Genomic DNA, 25,470 nt, shown 5'->3' with positions numbered 1-25,470 from the left:
TAATTTCTCTCAGACTAAAGACAAGAGTTGCTGGTTTTTGCATCTGTGCAATTTATCACTTTTTAAAGCGAACCTGTACTTTATCCTTGTAGGTAGAGAACTTGATTAAAGTAGAAGGAAATAGAAGGCTTCATAATAACTTTGTAGACATTGCTCCCCTCTGCTCCTTTCTGCTTACATTTTCTGATTACTCTTTTAAGTGTTTGTGTGTGGTCACATGACCGCAGAGCTCCAACCTATCCCTTACCTTTTTTTTTTTTTTCCTCCCCCCTCTCCTGTGGCTGGTTGTCCACAGTGCACCAGTTAATCAGACATTGCAGTGGTGTGATCGCATAGAAAAACAAGTATTCAGAATTTCCTTTTACCCCAACTTCCAGAGTATGTTGTACTTGCCTCTTGCTGTCATCCAGATGCACTAGAGCCCTGAGAAATACACAGCACTTCTCAGTATAGAGAAGTGTTTGCTGATTGGTCAGTAAGTGTTACCATTTGGACCCTTACTCCGGCCCCTTGGATGCTCCTGTACCTGCAACAGAGACTGGGGATAATTGACTTCACCACTGGTGTGGAATTTGGTGGACAAACAGCATGTGCATTCATTAAATTTTACGTGCGATTACCTCCATTGAAACTCCAAATGAAGCAGTAATAGCAAACTGTGAAACATGCTGCATGAAGCTGACCCCATTTCACTGTGGAACCAGCACCTGGATAAATCTGACAGTCAGGTAGCAATAACTGTATAATATTAAATTTTAATACAATGGTCTCCCATTTCACTGTCCGTTGTGCCTTTAAAAAAAAAAAAAAAAAAAAAATGCTAATTTCTCCCTATGCATGTGAATAAAACTGTTCATTCCCTGAGCATGCAATTGCTAGGCCTGGGTGCTGTTGGGGCATAGCAAGGGTAGTATGCATAGCATATAAGCCTTCACTTTCTTAGGAAGACCCAATATACTGCAACTGAGTTTCCAAAATAAAATGGTACCGCTTGGTAGGCTTGTTGGGAGCCTCTGTTGAACTGACCAAGCCAACTGGGAATGTCTGATCTGGGGGGACTCCTCTTCTTTATTTGAATCTGAGAGCATAATCTGGTCTCCTGTTATTTTGTTAGTTCTGATAACCAAATAGGTTAGTCGCATAATAAAAGTAGACCAGCCTAATGAAAAGGTGTTGCTGTTGCCCAGTGCTCCCCGTCTGCTTGCTGTAAGTTGTAAATATGAGCTAAACACAGCTAAATATGAGCCATACACATGTAGTAAATTGGGTCCACCCCTAATTAATTAAAAAAAAAAGCAAAAAAAAAGCATTGCGTTAAAACAGAGCTCCATGCAAAAGGGGAAGCTCCACTTGTCTGCCACCTCCCCCCCCCCCCCAACCCCCCCACCTGGTTTTGACATGTACCCACTCCCCCTTCTGGCTCAGTTTGCCGCCGGCTTCGGAGACACTTCACAGGTCCCAGAAGACTAAGGACCATTCACAAAGCGCAGCGCGATTCGTGCATGTGCAGTAGGGAACCAGCTGTGGAGCTGCAAGCTGGAGCTGGAAACTGCTGGTTTCCCTTAGTCAGGATGGTGGCTCCAGCACCCAATAGCCGATTGAAGAAACAACTCTGAAGAGGACAGTGCTGGATACCTGGACAGGTAAGTGCCCTAATATTAAAAGTCAGCAGCTACAATATTTGGCACTGAACAGGAGGGAGGAGCCAGAAGAGCTGAAGAGGGTCTGGAGAAAAGGAAGATCCAGGCTGCTCAGTTGGTTCTGAGACTTTACAATCACTTTAAAGGAGGGTAAAACAAAAGCGATGGGCATCTGATTCCCAGTATTTGGTAGAGCTGATCTTTGAATCGTCTTTTACTAAAAGTTTACTTAAAAATAATAATGGACAATAATTCTGTGTGTGTTTTTCTCTGCAGAAATTGTCTTTTGCATTGGCGGAGAAAGAAGGTGCCAGAATTATTTTGGCAAATGACCCTGATGCTGATCGGCTGGCAGTTGCGGAGAGGCAGGAAAGGTGGGAGAATTTTTTTTGTTTTTATTTTAGAAAGGTCACAAATAAATTTATTGTGACAGGGCCAGTGGTGAGTTTACTGACAGTGAATTATAATGCTCTTCATTTACTGTTTTCTGTGAATTAATTTTCACAAAATACTGTGAAATAGTAAACCATCTACCCCACTGCGTATGAGGAGGCGAGCACGGCACACATACTACCTCCCAAGTTCAGTAGAAATGCAGAGCATAGACTTGTCACCTTACAAGTTTAGTAGAAGAGCACAGCACACGCATCGTGCCTTTCACCTCACATGTTCAGTAGGAGGGCACAGCACACCCATACCACCTCGTAAGATCGGTGAGAGGGCACCACACATACATACCACCTTGTAGGATCGGTGAGAGGGCACCACACATACATACCACCTCCGCAGGTTTGGTAGGAGGGCACAGCACACACATACCACTTTGCAGGTTCAGTAGGAGGGCACAGCGCACACATACCACTTCGCAGGTTCAGTAGGAGGGCACAGCGCACACATACCACTTCGTAGGTTCAGTAGGAGGGCACAGCGCACACATACCACTTCGTAGGTTCAGTAGGAGGGCACAGCGCACACATACCACTTTGTAGGTTCAGTAGGAGGGCACAGCGCACACATACCACTTCGTAGGTTCAGTAGGAGGGCACAGCACACACATACCACTTCACAGGTTCAGAAGGAGGGCACAGCGCACACATACCACTTCGCAGGTTCAGTAGGAGGGCAGTGCAATGTAATCTCCTTTTTCTCTTTGCCTCTTCCATCTTAATACTGACACTTTTGCATAAGGCTATCTTAATACGTGAGAGGTAGCAAAAAAGGTTATTCCAGCATCAGAAGAGGGTATGTTCAAGGATCAATAAATTACTAGCAAATGGAAGTGAGATAGGCTGGTGCAGTACATGGTGATGAAAAACTTAGCCTGTGGGCTTTGATCCCTTTATGCATTTCAAGGTTTAGTTTGGATAGCTTGTACCCTTTAAAAGTTTTAATTATCGATATATAAATCTTGTAGGTGTAGGGTCTTGTAGCATTGTCAACAAAGCAGCGCAGTGTCACCATAGTGACACTGTACTGCTCTAAATAGTGTTGATCAGGATTCCCCCCCCCAGTGATCATCAATGTACAAACAATCCTTAGCTTTATGTGCCATCATTCATGATGCCATTGTTTACTACAGCTTTTGCATGGTACAGGGCCCCTGTGATTTTTCCCAGGATCATGTGATAACTGTGACCATCAGTGATCACGGTAGTAAACAATGAAATGATGAATGGCTGCCATTGTTTACTATTGCTGTGATTGGCCACAGTGATCATATGGTATTGGGTCAATTGCAATGGGTACTGTACCCTAATCTGTAATTTGCTGTGTCCAGTGGACACAGCAGTCACAGAACCTTTCGCTATGTGCTCCTGAGAGCGTGCATGAACACCCAATGAGGAAGGATGTACGATATGTCCACCCGCATCAGTGCTGCTCCTGTCCGGCTTTATATGTACATTGGCTGGATGGAAGAGGGGGGGTTAAAGCAGAACTGAAGTTTGATTAACTGCGAGTAGGCAGGCTTTTATTGCAGAAGAGACATGCAATGCCCCTACCTGCCTGCATGCTGTCTTCTCTGGTCCTGTGCATGCTCAGCTTACAGCGCCAGGCTGGTCTCTGAGTGCCGGGATGGCGGATGGCGGATGGCTCATGCTTAGGAGTGACTTTATCCTCCACTGGCCAATGAAGAGGCCTGCCAGTCAGGAGATGCCGGCACAGGACCATTGGACAGGTGAGCATTAAGCCTTTAGTTCTGCTTTAATACTTTCTAAGTTGCTGGCAAGTTTCCAAATCAGGAGAAATTCAGATGTTGTCGGCTTGTTTCATGTTAGTGAATTGGAAACCATGCCAGAAGCTTGGAGATCAGCGTGGCAGCCAGACAGTATTTTCTAAAAGTCAATAATAGTTATTTTTATATTTTTCTCGGTATAGGTTTAATTTCTGACCTTGTAGCTAAAAGTGTCACAATAAAAATAGTGCAAATTTAAAGTGGACGGAAACCCTCACATTTTCAGCCAGGGAAGCTGCCATCTTGGCCTCTGTTTAATCTTCAACTGCCATGATGCTGCACATGTGATCAGCTATGACATCAGCCATTGGATGGTTTGACAGTTTGGTTGAGAGCTCAACCAATGTAAAGAGTTATATTCTCGGTATGTGCCGGCAATGCAACTGTGTTTTGAAGCTGTTAAATCTGTGCCTCCTCTGTTGTCTTTATTATACTGAATGGAAAAGCTACTGATTCCCACACCAAGCCTGCCTGGCTGCTGCTGCCATCTGCTTTTCAAAGAAGAGTAAACTTGTAACTGTCAGCTTGTTTTAACTGAGAAGTACAGAGTAGTGCTGTCATTGACAAAAATAAGCCAACAGTAATGGAAATGAGTGTAGTAGATGACTGGTTGTGGGCTTGTGTTTCTGTGTATGGCAACACTGTTTTCTGGCACTGTCATTCACAACCACACAAGACAAGTTACAAGTGTACTCTGAAAAGCACGACGATGGATGGGCTTAGGTCTGGGATCAGTAGCCTATTTTGTTCAGTATAATGAAGGCAGTAGAGGAGGCACAGGTCTTCATAATCGATAGAAGGCTGCAAATGTTCATCCTGGCAGTGTTCAGAGGAGGAGGGGGTGAAGGCTGCGCAAGCTCTGTGTACATTGTCTACTGCTGCCCCTCTCCTCTGTACGCTTTCAGTCAGGGGCAATAATAGATCCGTCTTCTCCATTCAGCGTGGTCAGAAAGTGTTTTGGCAAGCTGCCCGACCACACGGCTCAGCAGCCACTGGACAGATATAAATGGTATGCCATTGTGTGTGTAGGCACCCTGGGGATTTCAACAATAATTATTAAAGTGGTTGTAAATTCAGAAGGTTTTTACCTTAATGCAATTTATGCATTAAGATAAAAATCCTTCTGTGTGCAGCAGCCCCCCTCCGCCTCCCTAATACTTACCTGAGCCCCATCTCTGTCCAGCGATGTCCACGAGTGTCTCGGCTGTCTGAGACTCTCCCTCCTGATTGGCTGAGACACAGCAGCGGTGCCATTGGCTCCCGCTGCTGTCAATCAGGAGAGGGGGGGGCGAGGCTGGGCAGCGGCTCCATGTCTGATTGGACACAGGGAGCTGTAACTTGGCTCGAGTGCCCCCCTAGCAAGCTGTTTTCTGTGGGGGCACTTGACGGGAGGGGCCAGGATCACAGAAGAGGCACTCGAGAAGAGGAGGATCTGGGCTGCTCTGTGCAAATCTGCTGCACAGGGCAGGTAAGTATAACATGTTTGTTATTTTTCTAGAAAAATAAAACAAGACTTTACAATCACTTTAACTTCTGGCAATTGGGGATGACACCAATCTACTGGCTACTGAAAATTGTCGGCTAAAAATAGGGTTATCGCCATTTTGCCGATTAAAAAAAAAAGGAGGGGGAGATAAGTGCATGCTGCGTCCCAATGACTGCAGTGCAAAATCGCCCCCATTGGCTGCAGTGCAAAATCACCAGCCACATTAATTTGAAAAAATATGTAAAAACTGTCTGTTTCGGTTTTCGACTAAGTGCATCCTGAATTTTTTGTTTGGGCATCAGAATTTTCATTTCGGTGCAATACTTCTTTCAGTCATAACGTATCTGCTGAATGAATAGAAATGTAAACTTTGCTATGGTCCATAGCTGGTGTGCAGGTGTGGGAGCTGTAGTGGGTAACGTAAATGACACATTTATTTTGGTGGGACCATCTAATCCTCTTGGACCTTCCTTTCATGTGGGAATGAAGCAGCTGCATTGCATCCATTCTGTGTCACACAGGGTACACAGTGCTTTGCGTAGAATTGATTTCCTCTTAGTAACAGTCTTTTACTCTGCCGGTTGTCCTGATGATGCCATATTACATTAAAATTGACATAGTAGACTGCAATGCATTATTATTTATAGAGGAGACCTTCAATCAAGCTGAAAGGTCTGCAGTGACGTACAGATCCACTCAGAAAAGATTGAGTACTACACAAATGGCTGACGCAGCCAAGAAATGACATTTCTAGATAATATTGTAGTATTTTACCAGCAGTAATCTTTCTGTCTTGTTTGTATAAGCACTGTTTCACTACTTTAGTTAACTTGGCTGTACAGGAAAGAAAAACTTGGAAGCAATCTTCTATCTGTTTGAAGAAGAGCGCTTCCAATGGCCTGTGCAGTCTACAATTCACCAACCTGCAGAAGAGATGGCCGTGTTAAATTACAGATGTTGCAGTGTACTTTACCTTTCAGTTTTATGTTCAGACATAAAGAAAAGTAAATACATTTTTTAAACATTTACGATGTTATTTCTGTCTGGGTTCTTGCAATTTACTTTGTATTGGGAGTAAGGCCTCTTGCACATCATACTCCTACTTGAGCATCAACTTTTTCAGACTTTTTTTTTTTTTTCCCATATGTATTTACGCGTATATGCGTCTGCACAATTTGGTGCGTAAATGTGCGAAAACGTATTCTCTCGTTCTCCACAATATGTAAATGGTCATTTGTGCGCATGAGAAGTAAATTACTGACCAAAAAAGCAGATACTTAATTTTTTTACTGAAGAATGCACAGCGCTTGTTTATGCGCCAGTGGGCATAGGCACATTACAATTAATGGGCTGTATTTTAGCTCAGTTCAAAAAAAAAAAAAAGGAAAAAAAATAAAACTGTACTGCGCTTTTTCAAACTGCTGTATGCAATGGGCCTAAGGCATTGGCACTGACCTCAACCTGACATTTAACTGAGCATTTTGAACTTCTAAAATAGTATGTCATGCTGTCAGTCACAAGGTCACAAAAACAACTCTTAAAGGCTAACTTCCTTTATAGTAGTATTACTACCTACTAGACAGGGTATACATGATAGTCCAGTTTACCTGGCTTTAACTTGAGGTTACCTACAAGCACAGACATCCCTGTTTTCAACTACTCCTTTTAAGAATAACCATAAGCACATAAGATTTTTTTTTTTTTTTTATTGCCTTTAGGGGCACCAAGCAGTTTACAAGTGAAGTAACACATGACACAGCTGCACACCCCAAAAAAGCATTGCAAAATTAGTGGAAAAGTTTCCCCAGGGGGCTCTTGTCTCTGCCTAGTCTTTCTCTGTACTTTAATACTGGCCATAGATTCCTCCATTCACACAAAGGAGATAGATGGAGGAATAACCCCTCTCCGGGCTATTGTAGTCTGACAGTGGACCTGTAGTTGTTGGAATACACTGATCAGCATCTGTGGCTAATTGGCTGCAGCTGCTAATCGAGAGAGGTTTTCCAGCATGTTCCTTGGTCAGAAGTCAGTCAAATGATCTTTCTCTGTCCATCAGAGATGGCCACACACTGAAATTCATCCAGTCCCTGCTGAATTAGTCGAATCTTGATCAGTGTATGGCCGGCTTAAACGCCAAATATGGAGGTTGCCATTGCTAACCTCTCCAGCTGAAGATGCTAGCTGCCTTGTTCTCAATCTGACCATCAGGCTTCAATACGTTACGTTTCTGATCCAGAGCAAGCACACAGATAAGGACTTCGGACATCCCTGATTTGCATTTGTGTTTCAAGTCAGTAAGTACTGAAGCCCAAAGGGTCTAGGAGGAACCGTGTATGGCCAGCTTTAGTTTTTGTTTCTGGTCTTAGTGCAGACTGCTGGCAGTAGGGGTGCAAAACAAATCAGCAGTTATGCCTGTTATTACATGTTGTACACCTCTCTTTACTTGACCTCACTGAAAAACACTTTAGAAATGCTTTCCCATGCTTAATGTGATTGTTTCTGCATGCAGCTGCCCCTGCAGCCCCCCCCCTAAATACATCCCTGAGCCCAATCTTGATCCAGCAATGTGCATGAGATGAGGCTTTTTCCCTCCTCATTGGCTCAGATAGATGGCTGCTGTTGATTTCAATCACAGCCACTGACGAGGATGGGGCTGAGCCCCACTCTGTGTGTCTTATGAACACAAAGAGCAGGGCTTGGGATCGAGCACGCACAAGTGCCCCCATAGCAAGCCGCTTGCTATGATCAGGGCTGCTCTGTGCAAATGCATTACACCAAGTAGGTAAGTATGACATGTTTTGTATTAAAAAAAACAAAGCTTTACTATCACTTTAAAGTGGAACAAAAGTCCACAAATACTTGCTCACTCGCTGGCTCTGACATTCTCTTTGGCTTCTTCTGGGTGCCAAGTCTTCAGCTGCCTTGATTGGTCATCAGGAAGTGACGGAACTTTCATTCATATCAAAGGACCAGGGTATGCTGAGAATGACGGCTGAGCTGTATGAGCTCAGCTCATTGTACACGCTTAAAGCGGGGGTCCACCTATCTATCTTTTTTTTTTTTTTTTTTTTTTTTTTTTTTTTTTTTTTTAGTTCATTCACAAACTTTTCTTCTCAGCATTACATACTCACATATTGTGTGTAATATGTCCACCTGTGTCAGATTTCGTCGGAAAGAATAACTTATATTATTCACTGCAGGAGGTTTCCATCTTCATTGTGGGCATTTGAAGCCCACAAGCATTTATTTCCTGGATGTGGTGAATGCTGTGCTCCCAGCATTCACTGCTCATTCCCGCACATACTCAGTGGCATCCTGGGAAGCCTGAGACTAGCTCCCAGGAGTCTGGGAGAGGCTAGAAACACACCTACTCCCACGGGAGGAGAACCAGGAAGTGCAAAGAAGAATAGAAAAATAAAAGGTAATTACGGCGATTTAAATTTTTTTAAACGGCATGTCAGCATCTAGGCAAGGAAGAGAATACACAGATATTGTTCAAAATTTGGGTGGAACTCCGCTTTAAGAAGATTGTGAACAGACAGGTAAATGTGTTTCACTGTAGAAGAGACATGACATTAAAATATATGAAGAGCCCAACTACTCACATTTTCTTCACTTTATATCTACTTTAAATATCTGAAAACCTTTTATGTTTTGTCCCGTTATGTAAAGGCGGAATCTTGTAGATTTAATGACTTGGAAACAAACTGTAATAATGTATGCAGTAATAAGGAATCATTGGCCAGCCTGTTTGTCATTAAAACTTACCATTTCTTATTGTTTTGTTACCATTCAGTGGGGAATGGAAAGTATTCTCTGGAAATGAGTTGGGTTCTCTGCTGGGCTGGTGGGTTTTCACTTGCTGGAAGGAGCAGAACCCAGACCCGAGTGCAGTGAAAAATGTCTACATGCTGGCAAGTACTGTCTCCTCAAAGATCCTCCGGGCCATCGCTTTGCAGGAAGGTTTCCACTTCGAGGTACTATTTTTTTTTTTTTTTTTTTTTCTGTATTGCACTCTGTCTATCCTCAGCACACTCCAACATGTTATATTTAATGCCCAGGCCCCCTTTTTTTTTCTTTTTTTTTTTTTTTTTGTCTTGTAGGAGACGCTGACGGGATTCAAATGGATGGGAAATAGGGCAAAAGAACTCATTGATCAAGGAAAGACTGTACTGTTTGCATTTGAGGAGGCGATAGGTTAGTTGACATAACCAGATTGGATTTGTTGTACATATGGAACTATTTCTATGCTTTGTTGATCTCTGTTTGATTCCTAATGACTTAGATTTATTGTTAATCTGATTGCAGGATATATGTGCTGTCCCTTTGTCTTGGACAAAGATGGAGTAAGTGCTGCTGTCATTGCTGCAGAAATGGCCAGCTATCTGGCAACAAAGAACCTCACCTTGTCCCAGCAGCTGAACGCCATTTTCAACAAGTAGGTCCTCTATTATTCAAGAGATCGTGCTACAATATTATGAAAGTAGAAATCGGCATTTTAAGTGCTTTTTAAATAAAATCCCTGAAGGGCTCGTTTACATGGATGAATTATCCAAAGTACACATGATCTTGCTGGCAGATTCTACATACTTGCTGTACACCTGTAATGTTTTTGTGTAGCGTTTACATGCAGGCAGTGTACTAGAACCTGATTGGCTGCCGCTGCTACTCCTGGTTGACCTGTCAATAACAACAATTCATAATCATTCATGACTGACTACCCAAGTTTTTTCTGCGCATGCACCACTTGTGCATCAGTGACCCCTTCAGACTGACAGTGTGTAATTAGCAGTGTCTGCATTACACACGCATTGTTATTCATATGTCATCTAGACGCAGCTGAAGCGGCCAATAGGGTACCTGTTCTGCTGTACGCATTTAAACATTAGCATGAAAGTTCACATGGTAAACTAGGAGAGGCACTGCTCAAGGTAGGCGCAACAGGATCCACATGCAACGTCCGCTGCAAAGGTACTTGCCGGGCTCACCTCTAGAAACGGCAGAAGGTGAAGGTCCAATTTAAAGGCTCATTTGCAGTCATGTAACATACTGCATACAGTGTACAGTTTTTTTTTTTTTTTTTTTTTTTTTATGCATGTTTACACAGCTGTACACTAGTCTATGGGCTGCGTAAAACAGCCAAAAAAAATAGAACCCAACTCTGCCTGGGGCCATAATTAATTTACACTATGCTTGTAAACTTTCATCAGAAAGTGAAATGGATGGCCGCACACTCCGCTGGAACGTAGTAAATTTATTAATCCAGCACATAGAGCAGGAATTCAGATAGGAGGAATGTTAACGTGTTTCAAGCCCAGTGACGCTTATTCATAACATCAAATGATATTAAGGGGGAGATCTCGGAAGCACACGGGCTTCAGTTGTCTGTTTTGTGGACAAATACCAATATTAAAATATTTCTGGTGCTCTTATTGGACTTTGTATGCTCGAGTCCTCAAATCTGGCCCCCCTGTTTTAGAGACACCCCGCTTTTGTTAAGAGCAGCGTTGCCAGAGCCACTGTGCCTTATTGCAATCTAATTTATCTATTTTCTGCTTGTTCCATGTGAAAGTTGTTGGCATTCTATGCAAATATCAACCTTCAGAAAATCGGTTATTGCTTGTGGAATCCAGGAGGTTCCAGTGGTCCAGTGCTGTAACTTTAAAGTGCGCTTATGTCCAGACTATGGACAATAAACTATGTATATATTCTTAATAAGTAAAAGTGTTTTTAAAAAAGCCTTTCCTAAACACGTAGCAGTCAATTTCCACAGTATCTTGCATATTCTAAATATACACCTTTTTGATTCACCTTTTGGCAGGTATGGATATCACATCAGCAGGAATTCATATTTCCTATGCTATGATCAGACTACAATTAAGAATCTTTTTGATAACCTGAGAAACTATAATGGAGACTCTGGTTACCCCAAGCTGTGCGGTAAATTTCAACTTACTGGAGTGCGTGACCTAACCACCGGATTTGACGACAACCAGCCAGATAACAAAGCTGTGAGTCTTCAATGTGTATAAAATACACAGAACTTATTTAACACAACTTACTTTCTATTCGAGTCAGGGCCATTTATTTTGAAAAAAACATTGCCATGCATTTGGCTTTTTCTAATGATTGAACACAAGCACTCCTAAATGCCAAGTTCTTCCTATAATAGCCTTAGTTTCTGGGCATATTGATTCAAAAAAGTGGTTTAGGTTACCTATAAATTAAACCTAGCTTATAGCAATTGCAATAAAGCCCCATTGTTGTGGCCAAATGAGAGCTCCGTGTTCGAATAGTCTATAGCTGCAGACACCTTTTGGTCAGTTGTTTGGCTCTTTTATGCCCCTTAGTGCTGCACAAAATGAGATTGTATCAAGAGACTGTCCCCTATCAGATCACTATGGGATGCTAAATGTGTTCTTATAGTGATCTCATTCACGCTACCTGCAGCAGCATCCATCTCCTGCTCCCATGTTTGAGAAACTGAGAAATTAACACAAAGTGGTTGTAAACCCTTACATATACCCAGTGAAGGGGCTATCCTCAAGTGATACACAGAGATAAAACAAATCCTCCTTCATAAGTTGTACCTGTCTATCTGCAGTCTTCCCTATATTCATTCAAAGTCCAGAATTTATAAGGCTTGTCTAAGCTTTCAGAAAAAGGATGGAGAACTGAAATTGCACTCTGCAGTGCTCAATGAGAACTGATTGGAGAGAAATGACACACCCCCCTGCACACAGCTCATAGAAATAAAGCTGAGGCCGTCAATCAGACAGAGATCCCTCCCCTGTCACCATTTTTCTCTTGGTGTCAGGAAAACTTGTCAGAAGTGATTCATGCTGATTGCAGAAGAGCAAAGCAGCAGACAAAAATGACACGTGCTCTTAAATGAGACAGGGACACACTATAGAGGCGATATGCTTTGTTCATATTTCATGTCTGAGGTTTACAACCACTTTAAAACGGTTGTATACCTATTTTTTAAACTTTTACCTACAGGTAAGCCTATAATAAGGCTTACCTGTAGGTAAAAAAAATATCTCCTAAACCTGTACGGTTTAGGAGATATTCCCCTCGCAATGAGCCGCTGACTGCAGCGGCGCAAGCGCACAGGGGATTCTCGGCTGAAAGCCCGGCAGCCGCGGGACTTTGCCGGGAAAAAAAAAACCACTCACAGTGCCGGAGCCGTGATACCCGGAAGGCACGCCGAGGGGAAATGTCAGCTCCCTCGGCTTGGACCGGGTGAGATGCCGGCGCCTCGTTCTAAGGTAAGTATCTCATAATGAGCTAGTATGCGGTGCATACTAGCTCATTATGCCTTTTCCCTTACAGGTGTAGGGAAAAAAAAAAGTCAGCAGGTTTACTACCGCTTTAATTCTAAAACCGAGCCTTATACTTATATTGTAGTCCCCCCTTCCCCCAAAATCCCAGCGCAGCTACTTATCAAAATGATTACAGCTGGGGCTGTGCATGTGCTCTGCACTTGTCATTCATTCCTGTAGCGTATGAGCTTGTACGCTGATGCTCCCAAAGAATTGAATGGCTGTAGAGAGATGAATTACAGTGCAGAGTGCATGTGCTGGCTTAGCTAGAAATTTCTTGAGAAGCTGCTGTGAGATCAAGTCAATGATACCACACCGAGGTTGTTCTTGAGAGAGGATTTGGGATGTGCAATTATAAATTTAGGTGTAGTTACACTATTAAGCCCTGTAAGTGTCAGGATTTGGCTATATATAAACCATTTATTTTTTGGTTGTGCAATGTTTTTTAGACATGAGCTATAAACATATTGATTACTCTTTCTGTCTGTTTTTCCCTCCTGCAGATACTCCCAACCAGTAAAAGCAGCCAAATGATCACTTTCACCTTCTCCAATGGAGGAGTGGCCACAATGAGGACCAGTGGTACTGAGCCAAAAATTAAATACTACGCTGAACTGTGTGCAGCACCAGGGAATAGGTATGGCAGGACTACTTGTGATATCTGAGGATTGTTTGACCACATTAATTGGAATAGTTCTCTAGTAAAAAAAAAAAAAAAATAGGATATTTTTTAGTGGACTTCTACTATAATTTTAATTTTATTTTTTTTTTAAATATACTATATGCTTATGTTAAATTTCAAATTGTATCATGTAAGACATGTTAGTGACATCGCTGAAAATCTTTGGGAAAACCCAGACTCTTCTGCCAGTTGATAAGATGACCAAAATCCGTTGTCGGAAATTCCGATCGTGTGTACACAAATCTGACGGACAAAGTGCCACGCATGCTCAGAATAAATAAAGAGATGAAAGCTATTGGCCACTGCCCTGTTTATAGTCCCGAGGTACGTGTTTTACGTCACCGCGTTTAGAACGATCGGATTTTCTGACAACTTTGTGTGACCGTGTGTATGCAAGACAAGTTTGAGCCAACATCCGTCGGAAAAAATCCATGGATTTTGTTGTCGGAATGTCCAAACAAAGTCCGACCGTGTGTACGGGGCATAACATAATCTGTCAGCACATGCCTGCAGAAATGTCTGCTTGCCCCTGCAATTTCTTAAATTCCTGGTAGTAGATTAAACAAAACATGCATCCACTTTTCATTATACAGTGCCTTGTGCTTGAACTACTATGCTATCTGGTGGATGGAAGGGTGCAGATTTTCCCATATATAACCTCCTTTTCCCAAATCATCTTAAAAAACGGCACATGAAAGCGAGAGATGCTTTACCTACCTAAAACAGAAAACGCATCATCCACATTCAAATTAAGAGTACGGTCACCTAGTGTCCTCGTGTTTGTATTTTTCCCTAAGGCCTTTGTGCTATCTGCAGAGGCCTCTCAGTATATGCTCCCCTGTGATTCCAGGGACAATGGATTTGGACTTTGGGTTGCATACCTGGGGTTTTCTAGGCTACGTTTGTTAGTATATTAGTTGTGGGACCTTTCCTCCTCATCACCTTCTCGGTTTTCCCCAAGGTTCGTTATCTGTCTGAGGGGGGAAGCAGCTTTTCCCGTGGGTACAGAGGCTGTAGTGGAGCCCTCACTTAATTACATTTGGTCAGACGCTGAGCCCCTGATAAATGATGCCAATCGGTATGGATGGATCTTGGCTGTCGGCATTCCAAAATCTTTTGGAGGTAGAGCTGCATGGCTGAAGCAGGTTCATGTTCCACCCCGCTGGGTATTGGCAAGGTTGAGCAGAGACACCCGGAGTCCCTGACTATTTCCAGATAGGTGACACATGTCTTCTAAGCCAGGTGAAGCATTGTGCATGGGCCAGGATAGAATGCGGCCTGCTATGCTGCGGGTCCCCCTGAGTGGCTAACTTTTTAGTGGGTGTGTATTTATACCCTGGTACCGACATTCACAGACACCAAGGAGGGGAGCACAAGTGGGTGGAGGATGGAGCAGTAGGCGGACCTGGATCTTCCCTGGTGTATTACAGCAGACTTCATGTGGTCAGCAATGCTAAACCATGCAATCTGATTTAGCCTTGACAGCCGTTACGAATCTGGCAGATGGCTCCAAGGTAGGTTGGTTGGAGTTTTTCTTATAGCTCTCCTTTCTACTATGCCCATACTTTGGGGAGGTACAGTGTGGAGTACCCTTGGGAGGATGTCTTCTTTGGGTGTTGGTTGCTATGGATGGCTGTGTGCCTCTTACAAGTTGTGTTCTTCTCCACCATTGGTGTGACAATTTGGAGGCAGGAGCAGCAGCCCTAACGCCTCAAGTTGCAGAGCAGAATGACAGTAGCTCAGAGATCAGCAGAAGTTGCAACCTGGCTGTATGAACAAACCTGTGCTTAATAATTGCTCATTAATGTCTGCAGGTGTTGGACCTCTGGTTGCGCTGGTTACACCCTTTTCCAGGGGTGTCAGCAGCTTTTATTTATCACTAGATCTGGACTTGTTGAGACCTTATGAGCTTGTAGGCTTTGACTGTCTCCCACCTGAGTGGGTAAATAAAGCAATCTATATATACTACAGCAGGGGTCTTGCATTAAAGTTCACGGGGATCCAGTTTGCTAAATTTTTCTATGGCAGAGGTTTGGATCTCATATTTGTATATTAACACCTTGCAGCTCCCTTTTACATCAGTCTCCCCTGTACATCATGGTCCTCAGCTCCCCCCCCCCCCCCCCCCTTAACATTGAAGCTCCCCCTTTACATGACCGACCCCCTTCACATTATTGTCCCCCCCCCCCCCCCCCCCCTTAAAGCAGTCCAACAGTGTCCTCCGTTCCCCTTCACATCATAATGCCCCTTGCAGTCATAGCCCCCTCTCCTACTTTACATCACAGTGCCCCTTTCATCATTCAGCCTCCCCTGCAGAGTCCTACCGGGGTGGAGGCACTTAGCAGCTGGCTGTTCTCTCCCTCTCCGGTCTCCCGCTATCATCCTCACAATGGAGGGGAGGTGCTGCATATTGGGACAGAGGGTGGTAGTGGCCCAACTTATTACATTAACAAGCAGGCGATTGCTGAATCCCGCTCTTTGTCCCGATATGCAGCACCTCCCACTGCCCCCCCCCCCCCCACCTGCTGTAAAGATGATTGCAAGGCCGGGCGGGAGACTAGAGAGTGAGAGATTACCCAGGCTGATAAGTGGCACAGCCGTGGTCCATGCAGGACTGTTGCTCGGTCTGATCTGGACTGCGCTCTGCCATTTAGTGAACCCTGTACTACAGTGTACTGTGGGGAATTGGTGCTTATATTCATTAACTACTTCAGATCCATGCTATAGCTGAATGACGGCTACAGCGTGGACCTGCTTTGCCGGGAGTACGTCTATTGACGTCCTCCCCTGCCCGAGCGGACTCGCCGGATCGGAGTAAGGGGTCGATCCCGACCCCTTACCACGTGATCAGCTGTCAGCCAATGACAGCTGATCATGTGATGTAAACGGAGCCAGTAAATGGCTATTTTTTTTTCTCCTCGAGCTGAAAGCGTTAGGAGAAAAAAAAAGCTGATCACCGGCGGCCTTGAGAGGGACATCAGTTCCGATCATGGAGAGCTGCTGCCAGCTCCTCAGTGCCCACCTGTGCCACCTGCCATTGCCACCTAGCAGTGGACAACAGTGCCGTCCATCAGTGCCACCTATTGGTGCCCTCAGTGCCTCATCAACAGTGCTGCACATCAGTGCCATCTTATCGGTACCGCCTTATCTGTCCTATCAGTGCCCACGAGTGCCACCTCATCAGCGCATATCAATGAAAGAGAAAAATTACCCGTTTGCAAAATTTTATAACAAACTATGAAACTTTTTTTTTTTTTTTTTTTTTTTTTTTTTTTCTCAAAATTTTTCCATCTTTTTTTGTTTAGCAAAAAATAAAAATCCCAGCTGTGATTTAAATACCACCAAAAGAAAGCTCTATTTGTGTGAAAAAAATGATAAAAATTTCATTTGTTTACAGTGTTGTATGACCGCGTAATTGTCATTCAAAGTGCGTCAGCGCTGAAAGCTGAAAATTGGTCTGGGCAGGAGGGGGGTGTAAGTGCCCAGTAACAAGTGGTTAAATATGTAGTATTAAGGGGACTTGTATTTCCTTCTGTTCCAACTAAAATATTTGGCTATGCCTAGGGTCTGCTGTACCTATTATGGGTAACCAGAAATGCCCCCTGTGTGGGATTTTGAAGGTAACACCACTGGAAAAAAATTAAAAAAAAAACGTTTATTTGTACATGTAAAACTGGATTAGTCACATATGTGATGATCAGTTAAAACCATGACATAACAAAACAAAAGACAAAAGGAACACATAGTGAATTCAAGGTGATATGCAGATTACAGCGAGGTAGGTATGTGAACAGTATGTGTAAATAGTTTAATCTGCGCTAACCCCACCACCCATGTGAATTAATACCTACATAAAAATAGGTTAGGTGAAAACCATGAAACATTGAAAATATATAAAAAATGAATTTAGTGAATGCTGCTATCTTCTGACAAAACTAAATACTTATTTAAGACACAAGATAGAAACACAAAAAAAGATAGCGCAAACTATTAAACCAGTAATGTGAAAAAAGTGCAACACATGAATAATCACAAAAAAAAAAAAAAATTTCTTGGTGCTAGTGCTATGAATAGTCTCTAATATTTATATTAAAGTGGAGACAAAACGTACAACCTAAAATAAATATTTTGGTTGTATTGTGTAAAAAGACAAAGTAACAAAATAACAGCGCAAAAAAGAGTTTTTAGAATGCCGCCCCTCACACTCTCCGGAAAAGTCCTGTGTTAGACTTCTGGAGGATACACAGATAATCACACTCAGCAGGGAATCCTGTAAATGCTGGAGACTGAACATATAATCAAAAAGAGCCAGATGGCCTCTTACCAGATCTGAAGGACCCCAGATTATAAGGGTCAAAATCGCCTCATAACAGTAACCCACTGCGATGATTGTACACCCGATCGGCTCCTGGAGCTGGATCAGCGGCGCTCTCTCATCCAAAGCGACAGGCTGAAACACTCACTCCACGGTCTCCGGCAGCTTCAGTGGTCAGCTGTGATGATTCCTCCTGATTTGATCAGAAGGGATGGCAGGATAAATCTGATCTTTCCCTTTTTTTCTTTCTAGCAGTTAATCCAGTGTAGGTTTAAATGGTTTGTTTAAAAAAGGAAGGAGAGCTTCATAGTGCAGTAAAATCTTTTGGTATTTATTAAAAAAAAAAAAAAAAATAGATTTTTTGTGCATGCACAGAAATATACACATAGCTTCCAAATTCTTCAGATCATCAGCTGGTGCGTGGTGACGTCACGGGGTTCTCTCCAACCAACGCATTTCCTTGTAGAAAGCATCGACTGGGTATCTCCATATCTTTGTGTGTATATATAGATATGTGAACATATATTCAATATGATGAATATCAAAAAGTATCTAAGCCTTGATGCGGCCCTTCTTGGTCCTTTTTAGATATGCCAACAAGGATTAGTGACCTGCCCCCTCTTCCTGTGATCTCCCGTTTGGGGTTCTTCTTTGTTAGGGCACCATCCACCCTGGCAGTACCTCACTGTAATCTGCATATCACCTTGATCTGTGTGGAGGGCTCTCGTAAGATACTTTTTAATACATTTTGTATGCTTGCTATGAATTCGTGTGTTCCTTTTTTTGTCTTTTTTTTTTTTTTTTTTTTGTCTTTATGTCATCGTTTTAACTGATCACCACATGTGTGACTGATCCAATTTTACATTTACAAATAAAAGCTTTTTTACTCTATACCAGTGGTGTTACCTTCAAAATCCCACATGGGGCATTTTTTTTTTTTTTATATATCAGGGATGTGGCAACTATCCACCACTTTGACATGGTGAAAACGTATTTATTATGGGTAACCAGTATATAGTATGCTCTCCAGTTTTTTCCTTTCTGGCGGACAGTATCAGACACGGTGGTAGGCGGGTATAAAGAACACCTGTAGTTGCTGAGATTTTTTTTTCCTTGTATGAAAATACCTTAACATTAACCTATGCATTCTGAAATGTGTTGCCTTTATGCACAATGTACATAGACAACATAGGAGTAAATGGTTTAGGGATAAGACCCCTGGCTGCTGCAACCTTACCAGGGTCTCTATGCAATGTCTTATGCCTTTTTTATACATGAATTTCACAACTTTTTTTATATATGTGATATTTGTTCTTTTATTAGTCTTCTTTGCGAGATAGTCTGTGTTGCAGAAAGCTCTGCATGATTTGTTCTTCATTTCTTATATGAATACACCTTAACACTGGACTTATTACTTTAGCTTTGTGTATTATTTTACATAGATGATATTGGAGTCAGTTCTTAACCCCTTCATGACTAAGCACAATCATAACTACTACTTGGTGTATCCAGGTGGATTATACCTTTTTTTTTTTTTTTTTTTTTTTTTTTTTGTTTGGACAAATTAGACTTTCATTTGGTGGTAAATGGTAATGGATATCTCCTGATTTTTAGTTTTTCTCTTAACAATGAAAAACTGTCCCAAAATAGTAAATATATATAATGTGTGTATATATATGTATGTGTGTGTGTGTGTATGTATATATATATATATATATATATATATATATATATATATATATATATATATATATATATATATATATATATATATATATATATATATATATATTATAAATTTTTTTTTTTTTATTTTAGCTGTATATTGCTTACTACTACCATAACCTACCACCAAAGAACAACCCAAAATAAATTCTCCTGCTCCTACGATGTATCTTTCGCCACCATTCACAGAGATAGAAAACACGGGGGCAGGTTTCACAGTAACTGATCACTGTGATAGCCAATCGGGGACAATCAGGTGAATCGGAAGTTCCAGGTCCTGATAGTCGGTATGGGGTTTTCCCAGCACAAAGGGAGATTTGCATGTGGACAGCGCCAAGGGGTTCAAGTGTTTTGTAAATGTTCACATTTTTAAATAACATCTCATACCTTCTTTGTGTAATCGTTTTCCACAGAGCAGCCCCCATCCTCTTCTCTTCTTGTGTCCCCCGCCGGTGCGCCTGGCCCCTTTTCCCATGCTGGGTGCCCCCAAAGCAAGCTGAATACTCTGGGGGCACTCATGCTTGATCGCTCCTGTCTTTAAGATGCACAGAGTGTGGCTCAGCCCCACCTCCTGCTCCCTTCTCACTTGCTGTGATTGACAGCAGTGGGAGCCAATGGCTCACTGCTGTGTCCCTCTGAGGAGGGAGAGACCCAGAAGAGCTTCTGCTCTTGTGCACATTGCTGGATCGGGCTCAGGTGAGTATGGGGGGGAGGGGGCTGGGGGGGATCTGCATGCTGAAGGTAAAAAACCTTCAGCCTTTAGAACCATTTTAATATATGTATCACTTTGTATTAAGTTTGTATTTGTCCTTGTATATGTACGTGGAGGGCTCAGGGATTCTTGCTGCTGAGGCCTCCTTCAGCAGTGGATCGAAACCCTTACATTCACACATTAACAGACGCACTCTTCTTTATAAACCCATCCTAAGATGGGAAGCAACTTCTCTGTGCCTAGATTAACTCAAAGCCATACTATTTTATCTTATTAAAGAGTAACTCCAAAAAAAACCTTCCCCTCTGGGTATTCTATGTACATTACAAGGATTTTAACACAAACTTTGTTGCAGATTCCTACCTTTTGTTATTCTGAAATAGCTGTTTGTCTGTGTCCATGTTCAGAATGAATCTAATGGGAGTGGTTTTAAAATTATCAGTCAGCTGCTGCAGCTGCAGGGCTCGAATGAGGAAAGTGGCGAGGTCTGCATTCCTTCAGAGGTGATTTTCCCTTTGGGAGTATCATCAAAAATAACATTTGTTGCAGGGGATGCCAAAAACCTGACTTGTATCTTAGTGCAGACTTTTGGGAAAATCAGTGAGCATTGTACAGAAAATTACAGCGCTGCAGATTGAAAAGGAAAAGTAATTTTTAATTACATTCAATTACCATGTGGCTTGAGTTGCAAATGTACACACTGTATTACTTTTATTTTTAACCGCTTGCTGACCGCCTCTCACAGATATACTGCGGCAGAAGGGCTCGTACAGGCAAAACCACGTACCTGTACGTTCCCCCTTAAGAGGCGGCCAGTGCACGCGGCAAGCTCCATGGGTCGGGTCACGGGTCCCGCAGACTCGATCGCCGCGGGGATACCCGTGATCGCCTCACGGGGAGGAAGAACGGGGAGATGCTAATGTAAACAAGCATCTCCCCGTTCTACCTAGTGACAGTGTCACTGGATCTCTGCTCCCTGTCATCGGAGCAGAGATCAGTCACGTGTCACACACAGCCATGCCCCTTGCAGTTAGAAACACGCCCCTAGGACACACTTAACCCCTACACTGCCACCTAGTGGTTAACCGCTTCACTGCCAGTGTCATTTACACAGGAATCAGTGCATTTGTATAGCACTGATTGCTGTATAAATGACAATGGTCCTAAAAATGTGTCAAAAATGTCCGATGTGTCCGCCATAATGTCGCAGTCACAATAAAAATCGATGATCGCTGCCATTTAAAAAAAAATTATTAATAAAAATGCCGTAAAACTATCCCCTATTTTGTAAACGCTATAACTTTTGCGCAAACCGATCAATAATCGCTTATTGCGATTTTTTTTTTTTTTTTTTTTTTTTTTTTTTTTTTTTTTTTTTTTTTACCAAAAATATGTAGAAGAATACGTATCGGCCTAAACTGAGGAAAAAACATATTTTTTTTTTATATATTTTTGGGGGACATTTATTGTAGCAAAAAGTAAAAAATAATGCATTTTTTTCAAAATTGTCGCTCTTTTTTTGTTTATAGTGCAAAAAATAAAAAGCGCAGGGGTGATCAAATACCACCAAAAGAAAGCTCTATTTGTGTGAAAAAAAGGACGTCAATTTTGTTTGGGAGACACGTCGCACGACCGCGCAATTGTCAGTTAAAGCGACGCAGTGCCGAATCGCAAAAAGTGCTCTGGTCAGGAAGGGGGTAAATTCTTCCGGGGCTGAAGTGGTTAATATGCAATTTTTTGTTTTCTCACGAAAGTGGAGTTTAACCACTTAAGCCCCGGACCATATTACTGCCCAAAGACCAGAGCACTTTTTGCGATTCGGCACTGCGTCGCTTTAACTGACAATTGCGCGGTCGTGCGACTCTATACCCAAATAAAATTGATGTCTTTTTTTTTTTTTTTTTTTTTTTTTTTTTTATATCGTGGCTGCGACATTATGGCGGACACATCAGACAATTTTGACACATTTTTGGGACCATTGGCATTAATACAGCGATCAATGCTAAAAAATTGCATTGATTACTGTAAAAATGTAACTGGCAGTGAAGGGGTTAACCACTAGGTGGCGCTGTAGGGGTTAAGTGTGTCCTAGGGAGTGATTCTAACTGGGGGGCGGAGGGGCTGTGTGTGACACATCACTGATCACCACCTCTTAAAGGGCCACGTACAGGTACGTTAATCTGCCGTGCCCTTCTGCCGCAGTATATCTGCGTGTGGCGGTCTGGAAGCGGTTAATAAACAGTGTTTGGAGCAAAGCAGTAACTTGACTCTGTTGGAATAAGACCAGTACAAAACTATTTCTTGTTCCAGGCAGCAAGTGAAACCAATCAGTGAGCTGGTGATACTTCGGTCTATCTTCATAGAGAAAAATTCTCACAAATGTAAAATCTTGAAATACAAGTGGAGATAACATTGTCATGTGTTTTTTTTTTTTTTTTTTTCAGTGACTATGATCAGTTGAAGAAAGAACTGAATGACCTTGCTGATGCCATCGAAGAACATTTCTTTCAGCCAGAGAAAAATAAGTTGCAGCCAAAAGCAGAATAATGGCCTTGTTTGACAGGATGGTGCCTTCAGAGGTTTCAGGAGCTAGTCTTGTTAGTGTTTTTCAGCCTGAATACACAAAGCCTAACAATCGTTTAGGAAAAAATCTGATTTATTTTTAGGTACATTAAGAAATACAACCAAACCTAACAGACACCGATGTCACTGCAACAGCAAAACCTTCCTGCTTGGCCATGCTTTAATGCAGCCATTGGTCCCAGTATCGGTATTGTGGCCAGTAGAAGATTATATTGCATTCTTTCAGCTAATTCATTTTTTATCTATTTATTTTTAAAGAAACGTTCTGGAGAGTACAAGGATATGAGCAGGGCCAGATTTCTGCTCAGTCAACATAGGGCATGGCCTAGGACAGCAGACTTGCCATTATAGGCACTCTGTTCTCTACATCAGTAATGCATTCTCGTGGGTAGTGAAAGGTATTCAATTGCTGACGCCTCTCAGAGTAGTGTGTGCTCAGTGTGTGCATTTTCCTTGGTTGGAATAATTACTGTATGTTTACAGTTCAGCATATCTATAACTAAGTTGTTGGGTGACAGTTTGCCTGTTGCTGCAGCGAACAGTTGCAGGTGTACTAATGGAAAGGTCATAAGCTGTCTCTTTAGTCTTCCTGCCCCCAGCCTTGGCTCGCCTCCTCCAGCTATGACATCTGATCTAATATGATATGAGGGCAAGCCAATTTACTGGGATAAGAATGGGCAGAACAAGTTGGTTGGCTTAGTGGGCCAGGAAGTATGAATCTAGCCTTGGTTACAAGATACAGTACATAATATCCATCTGTAACTATAAATGCATTTGACACTGGTGCACTGCTACAATATACTGGTTTAGTATCATTCATACTAAACATTGGGAAACAAATATAAGCTACAACTGTAGTACCCCTATATACTCCAGAAAGTTTCTGTCTCGCAAGAGAGCTGTAGTATCTTGTGGTTAGACTAGAAGCAGTACAGGTTTCTATTCTCTTCTCTTCATAGTGAAGTATTTTTATACTATTTGGCTTCAGTTACTGCTAAACCTTGCCACTTTATAAACCTCAGCAATGGAAGCTCAGTTGTAAACCAGTTTATAGCCATTATGAACTTGACCAAGCCTTAAATCTTCTGTTTACAGAAATCATTCCTTTCTCTGTATTTTAAACTTGAATTTCCTAATTTATGCAATTGTGTATACACACTGTCTGCCATTAAATTCAACTAAACACTAATAGCTGTGTCATTGTTCCTTTTATGTTGAATATCTGCTGGACCAATAGCTCAACTGTGATGAGATGTGTAGTAGCTGAATCCAATAATGGCATGATGTGTGTTTGCACAGTGTCCTTTGCCTCTGAATAACCAGCTAAATCTGTGGTCTCCAAACTGCGGCCCAAAGCCAGGTGTGGCCCTTTGCTTGCTTTTTTGTCAGGCCTTTGAGGCACTACTTCTCCTATTGACACCAATGATGAGGCACCATTACTTTAACTGACACCAACAGTGGAGCACTGTTCCTCCCACTGATACCAATGATGTGGCACTGTTCCTCCCACTGATGCCAATGATGTGGCACTGTTCGTCCCACTGATGCCAACAAGAGTGCACTGTTCCTGCCACTAATACCAATGATGGGATATTATTCCTCCTCCTACCGACCACATTTAAAAAAAAAAAAAAACACTGTCCACAAGGCCTGAGACATTGTGGACTCCCATTGATGCTAGGGCATTTTCTACTCCCATTGGCCCCAGTCTGGCCCTCCTAAAGTCTGAAAGGCAGGAAACTGGCCCTTTGTTTAAGAAGTTTGGGGAACCCTAAGCTACAGGATGAAAACTGACCATGCAAGAGCTGATCAGCTTCTGTGCTTTGTGTGGTCAGTTTAGAACAAGGAAGAAATGTGACTGGCAGGTTCAACCAGATACTTTATGGTTGAAGAAGTAAAGTAATATTTTTAGGATAACGCACACTTTAAATGCTGTTGCTGCATTGGGTTTTTTCCCTATGTATTCACCTGGTGATCCAGCTCTACACACTTCCTGGCTTAGGGTGCCTGCACTCTGCATGAATAAGCAATAAAGACACCTTTTGGACAGCAGCATTGTTCTTGGGAGAGGGTAGTGTAAGATGTACTCGCAGATTTAGATAAACTAACAAGCTGAAACCAAATTTCAGCAAATTCTCTTTAAGCAGTTACAGATTAAAGGTTTTAGGTTGAAGCTGATCATTGTAAGCACCCATGTCAGTGTTAAATGGTTTTTCTCATTCCTCTAAACTGCTATATCTGCAGGACCGTTTGTTCTGTTGAAAAACAAACTTACTGGCCAGATCACCAGGGGAAAACAAAGGGAAGAAAGGCTAGAGACCTTTTGCAGCCTTCACATCTAAGAATTGGTAAGCTGCAGCATAATAAATGTTTGCTTTTTGGATTAATACTATTTTATTCACCCAGATATTTATTATGGCTCTCGGGAAGTCCAATGGTGAGATCTCTCCTAAAGTAATGCATTCCCTGCAGTAGGGTAAAAAAAATTTTTTCACAGTTTGACTTTGTTCCCCACCTCCCTAAATCCTTTCCTGAGTCCTCAATCAATCCAGCACTGTGCACGGCTGCATCTCTTCTCTCCCTCTACTCACAGGGACTGAGACAGCAGCAGGAGTCATTGGCCCTGCTGCTGTCAGTCAAAGCCTGTGGGGGGGGGGGAGTTGAGCTGCGCTGTGTGTGTCTATGGACACACACAGCCTGGCTCCGGATTGAGTCTGCCTGTCTGCTCCCATAGCAAGGAGGAGGAGCCAAGAGCGCTGTTGGGAGAAT

The 25,470-nt window shown here is 42.4% G+C and overlaps 2 protein-coding genes across 4 annotated transcripts in view; both read left to right on the top strand.

Annotated features, from left to right (window-relative positions):
- PGM2 (phosphoglucomutase 2) overlaps window positions 1–23,890 on the top strand; it is a 49,540-nt gene extending 25,650 nt beyond the window's left edge. The window contains exons 8-14 of the mRNA XM_073608937.1: window positions 1,917–2,014; window positions 9,156–9,336; window positions 9,463–9,556; window positions 9,668–9,797; window positions 11,181–11,370; window positions 13,188–13,321; window positions 22,563–23,890. Of these exons, the coding sequence (XP_073465038.1) occupies window positions 1,917–2,014; window positions 9,156–9,336; window positions 9,463–9,556; window positions 9,668–9,797; window positions 11,181–11,370; window positions 13,188–13,321; window positions 22,563–22,665 (930 nt within the window). The 3' untranslated portion in view covers window positions 22,666–23,890. The remainder of the gene's footprint in view (window positions 1–1,916; window positions 2,015–9,155; window positions 9,337–9,462; window positions 9,557–9,667; window positions 9,798–11,180; window positions 11,371–13,187; window positions 13,322–22,562) is intronic.
- The window catches only part of TBC1D1 (TBC1 domain family member 1), a 373,516-nt gene continuing 361,233 nt past the window's right edge, over window positions 13,188–25,470 (top strand). For all 3 annotated transcript variants that reach the window (XM_073608893.1, XM_073608877.1, XM_073608932.1), the window contains exon 1: window positions 13,188–13,321. The gene's annotated coding sequence lies outside the window, so the exon portion shown is untranslated. The remainder of the gene's footprint in view (window positions 13,322–25,470) is intronic.

Source organism: Aquarana catesbeiana, linkage group LG01 (assembly GCF_042186555.1).
Source record: "Aquarana catesbeiana isolate 2022-GZ linkage group LG01, ASM4218655v1, whole genome shotgun sequence".
Classification (NCBI taxonomy): Eukaryota; Metazoa; Chordata; class Amphibia; order Anura; family Ranidae; genus Aquarana; species Aquarana catesbeiana.
Note: the sequence above shows the minus strand (reverse complement) of the source record. Positions and strands in the feature narration are given on the sequence as shown.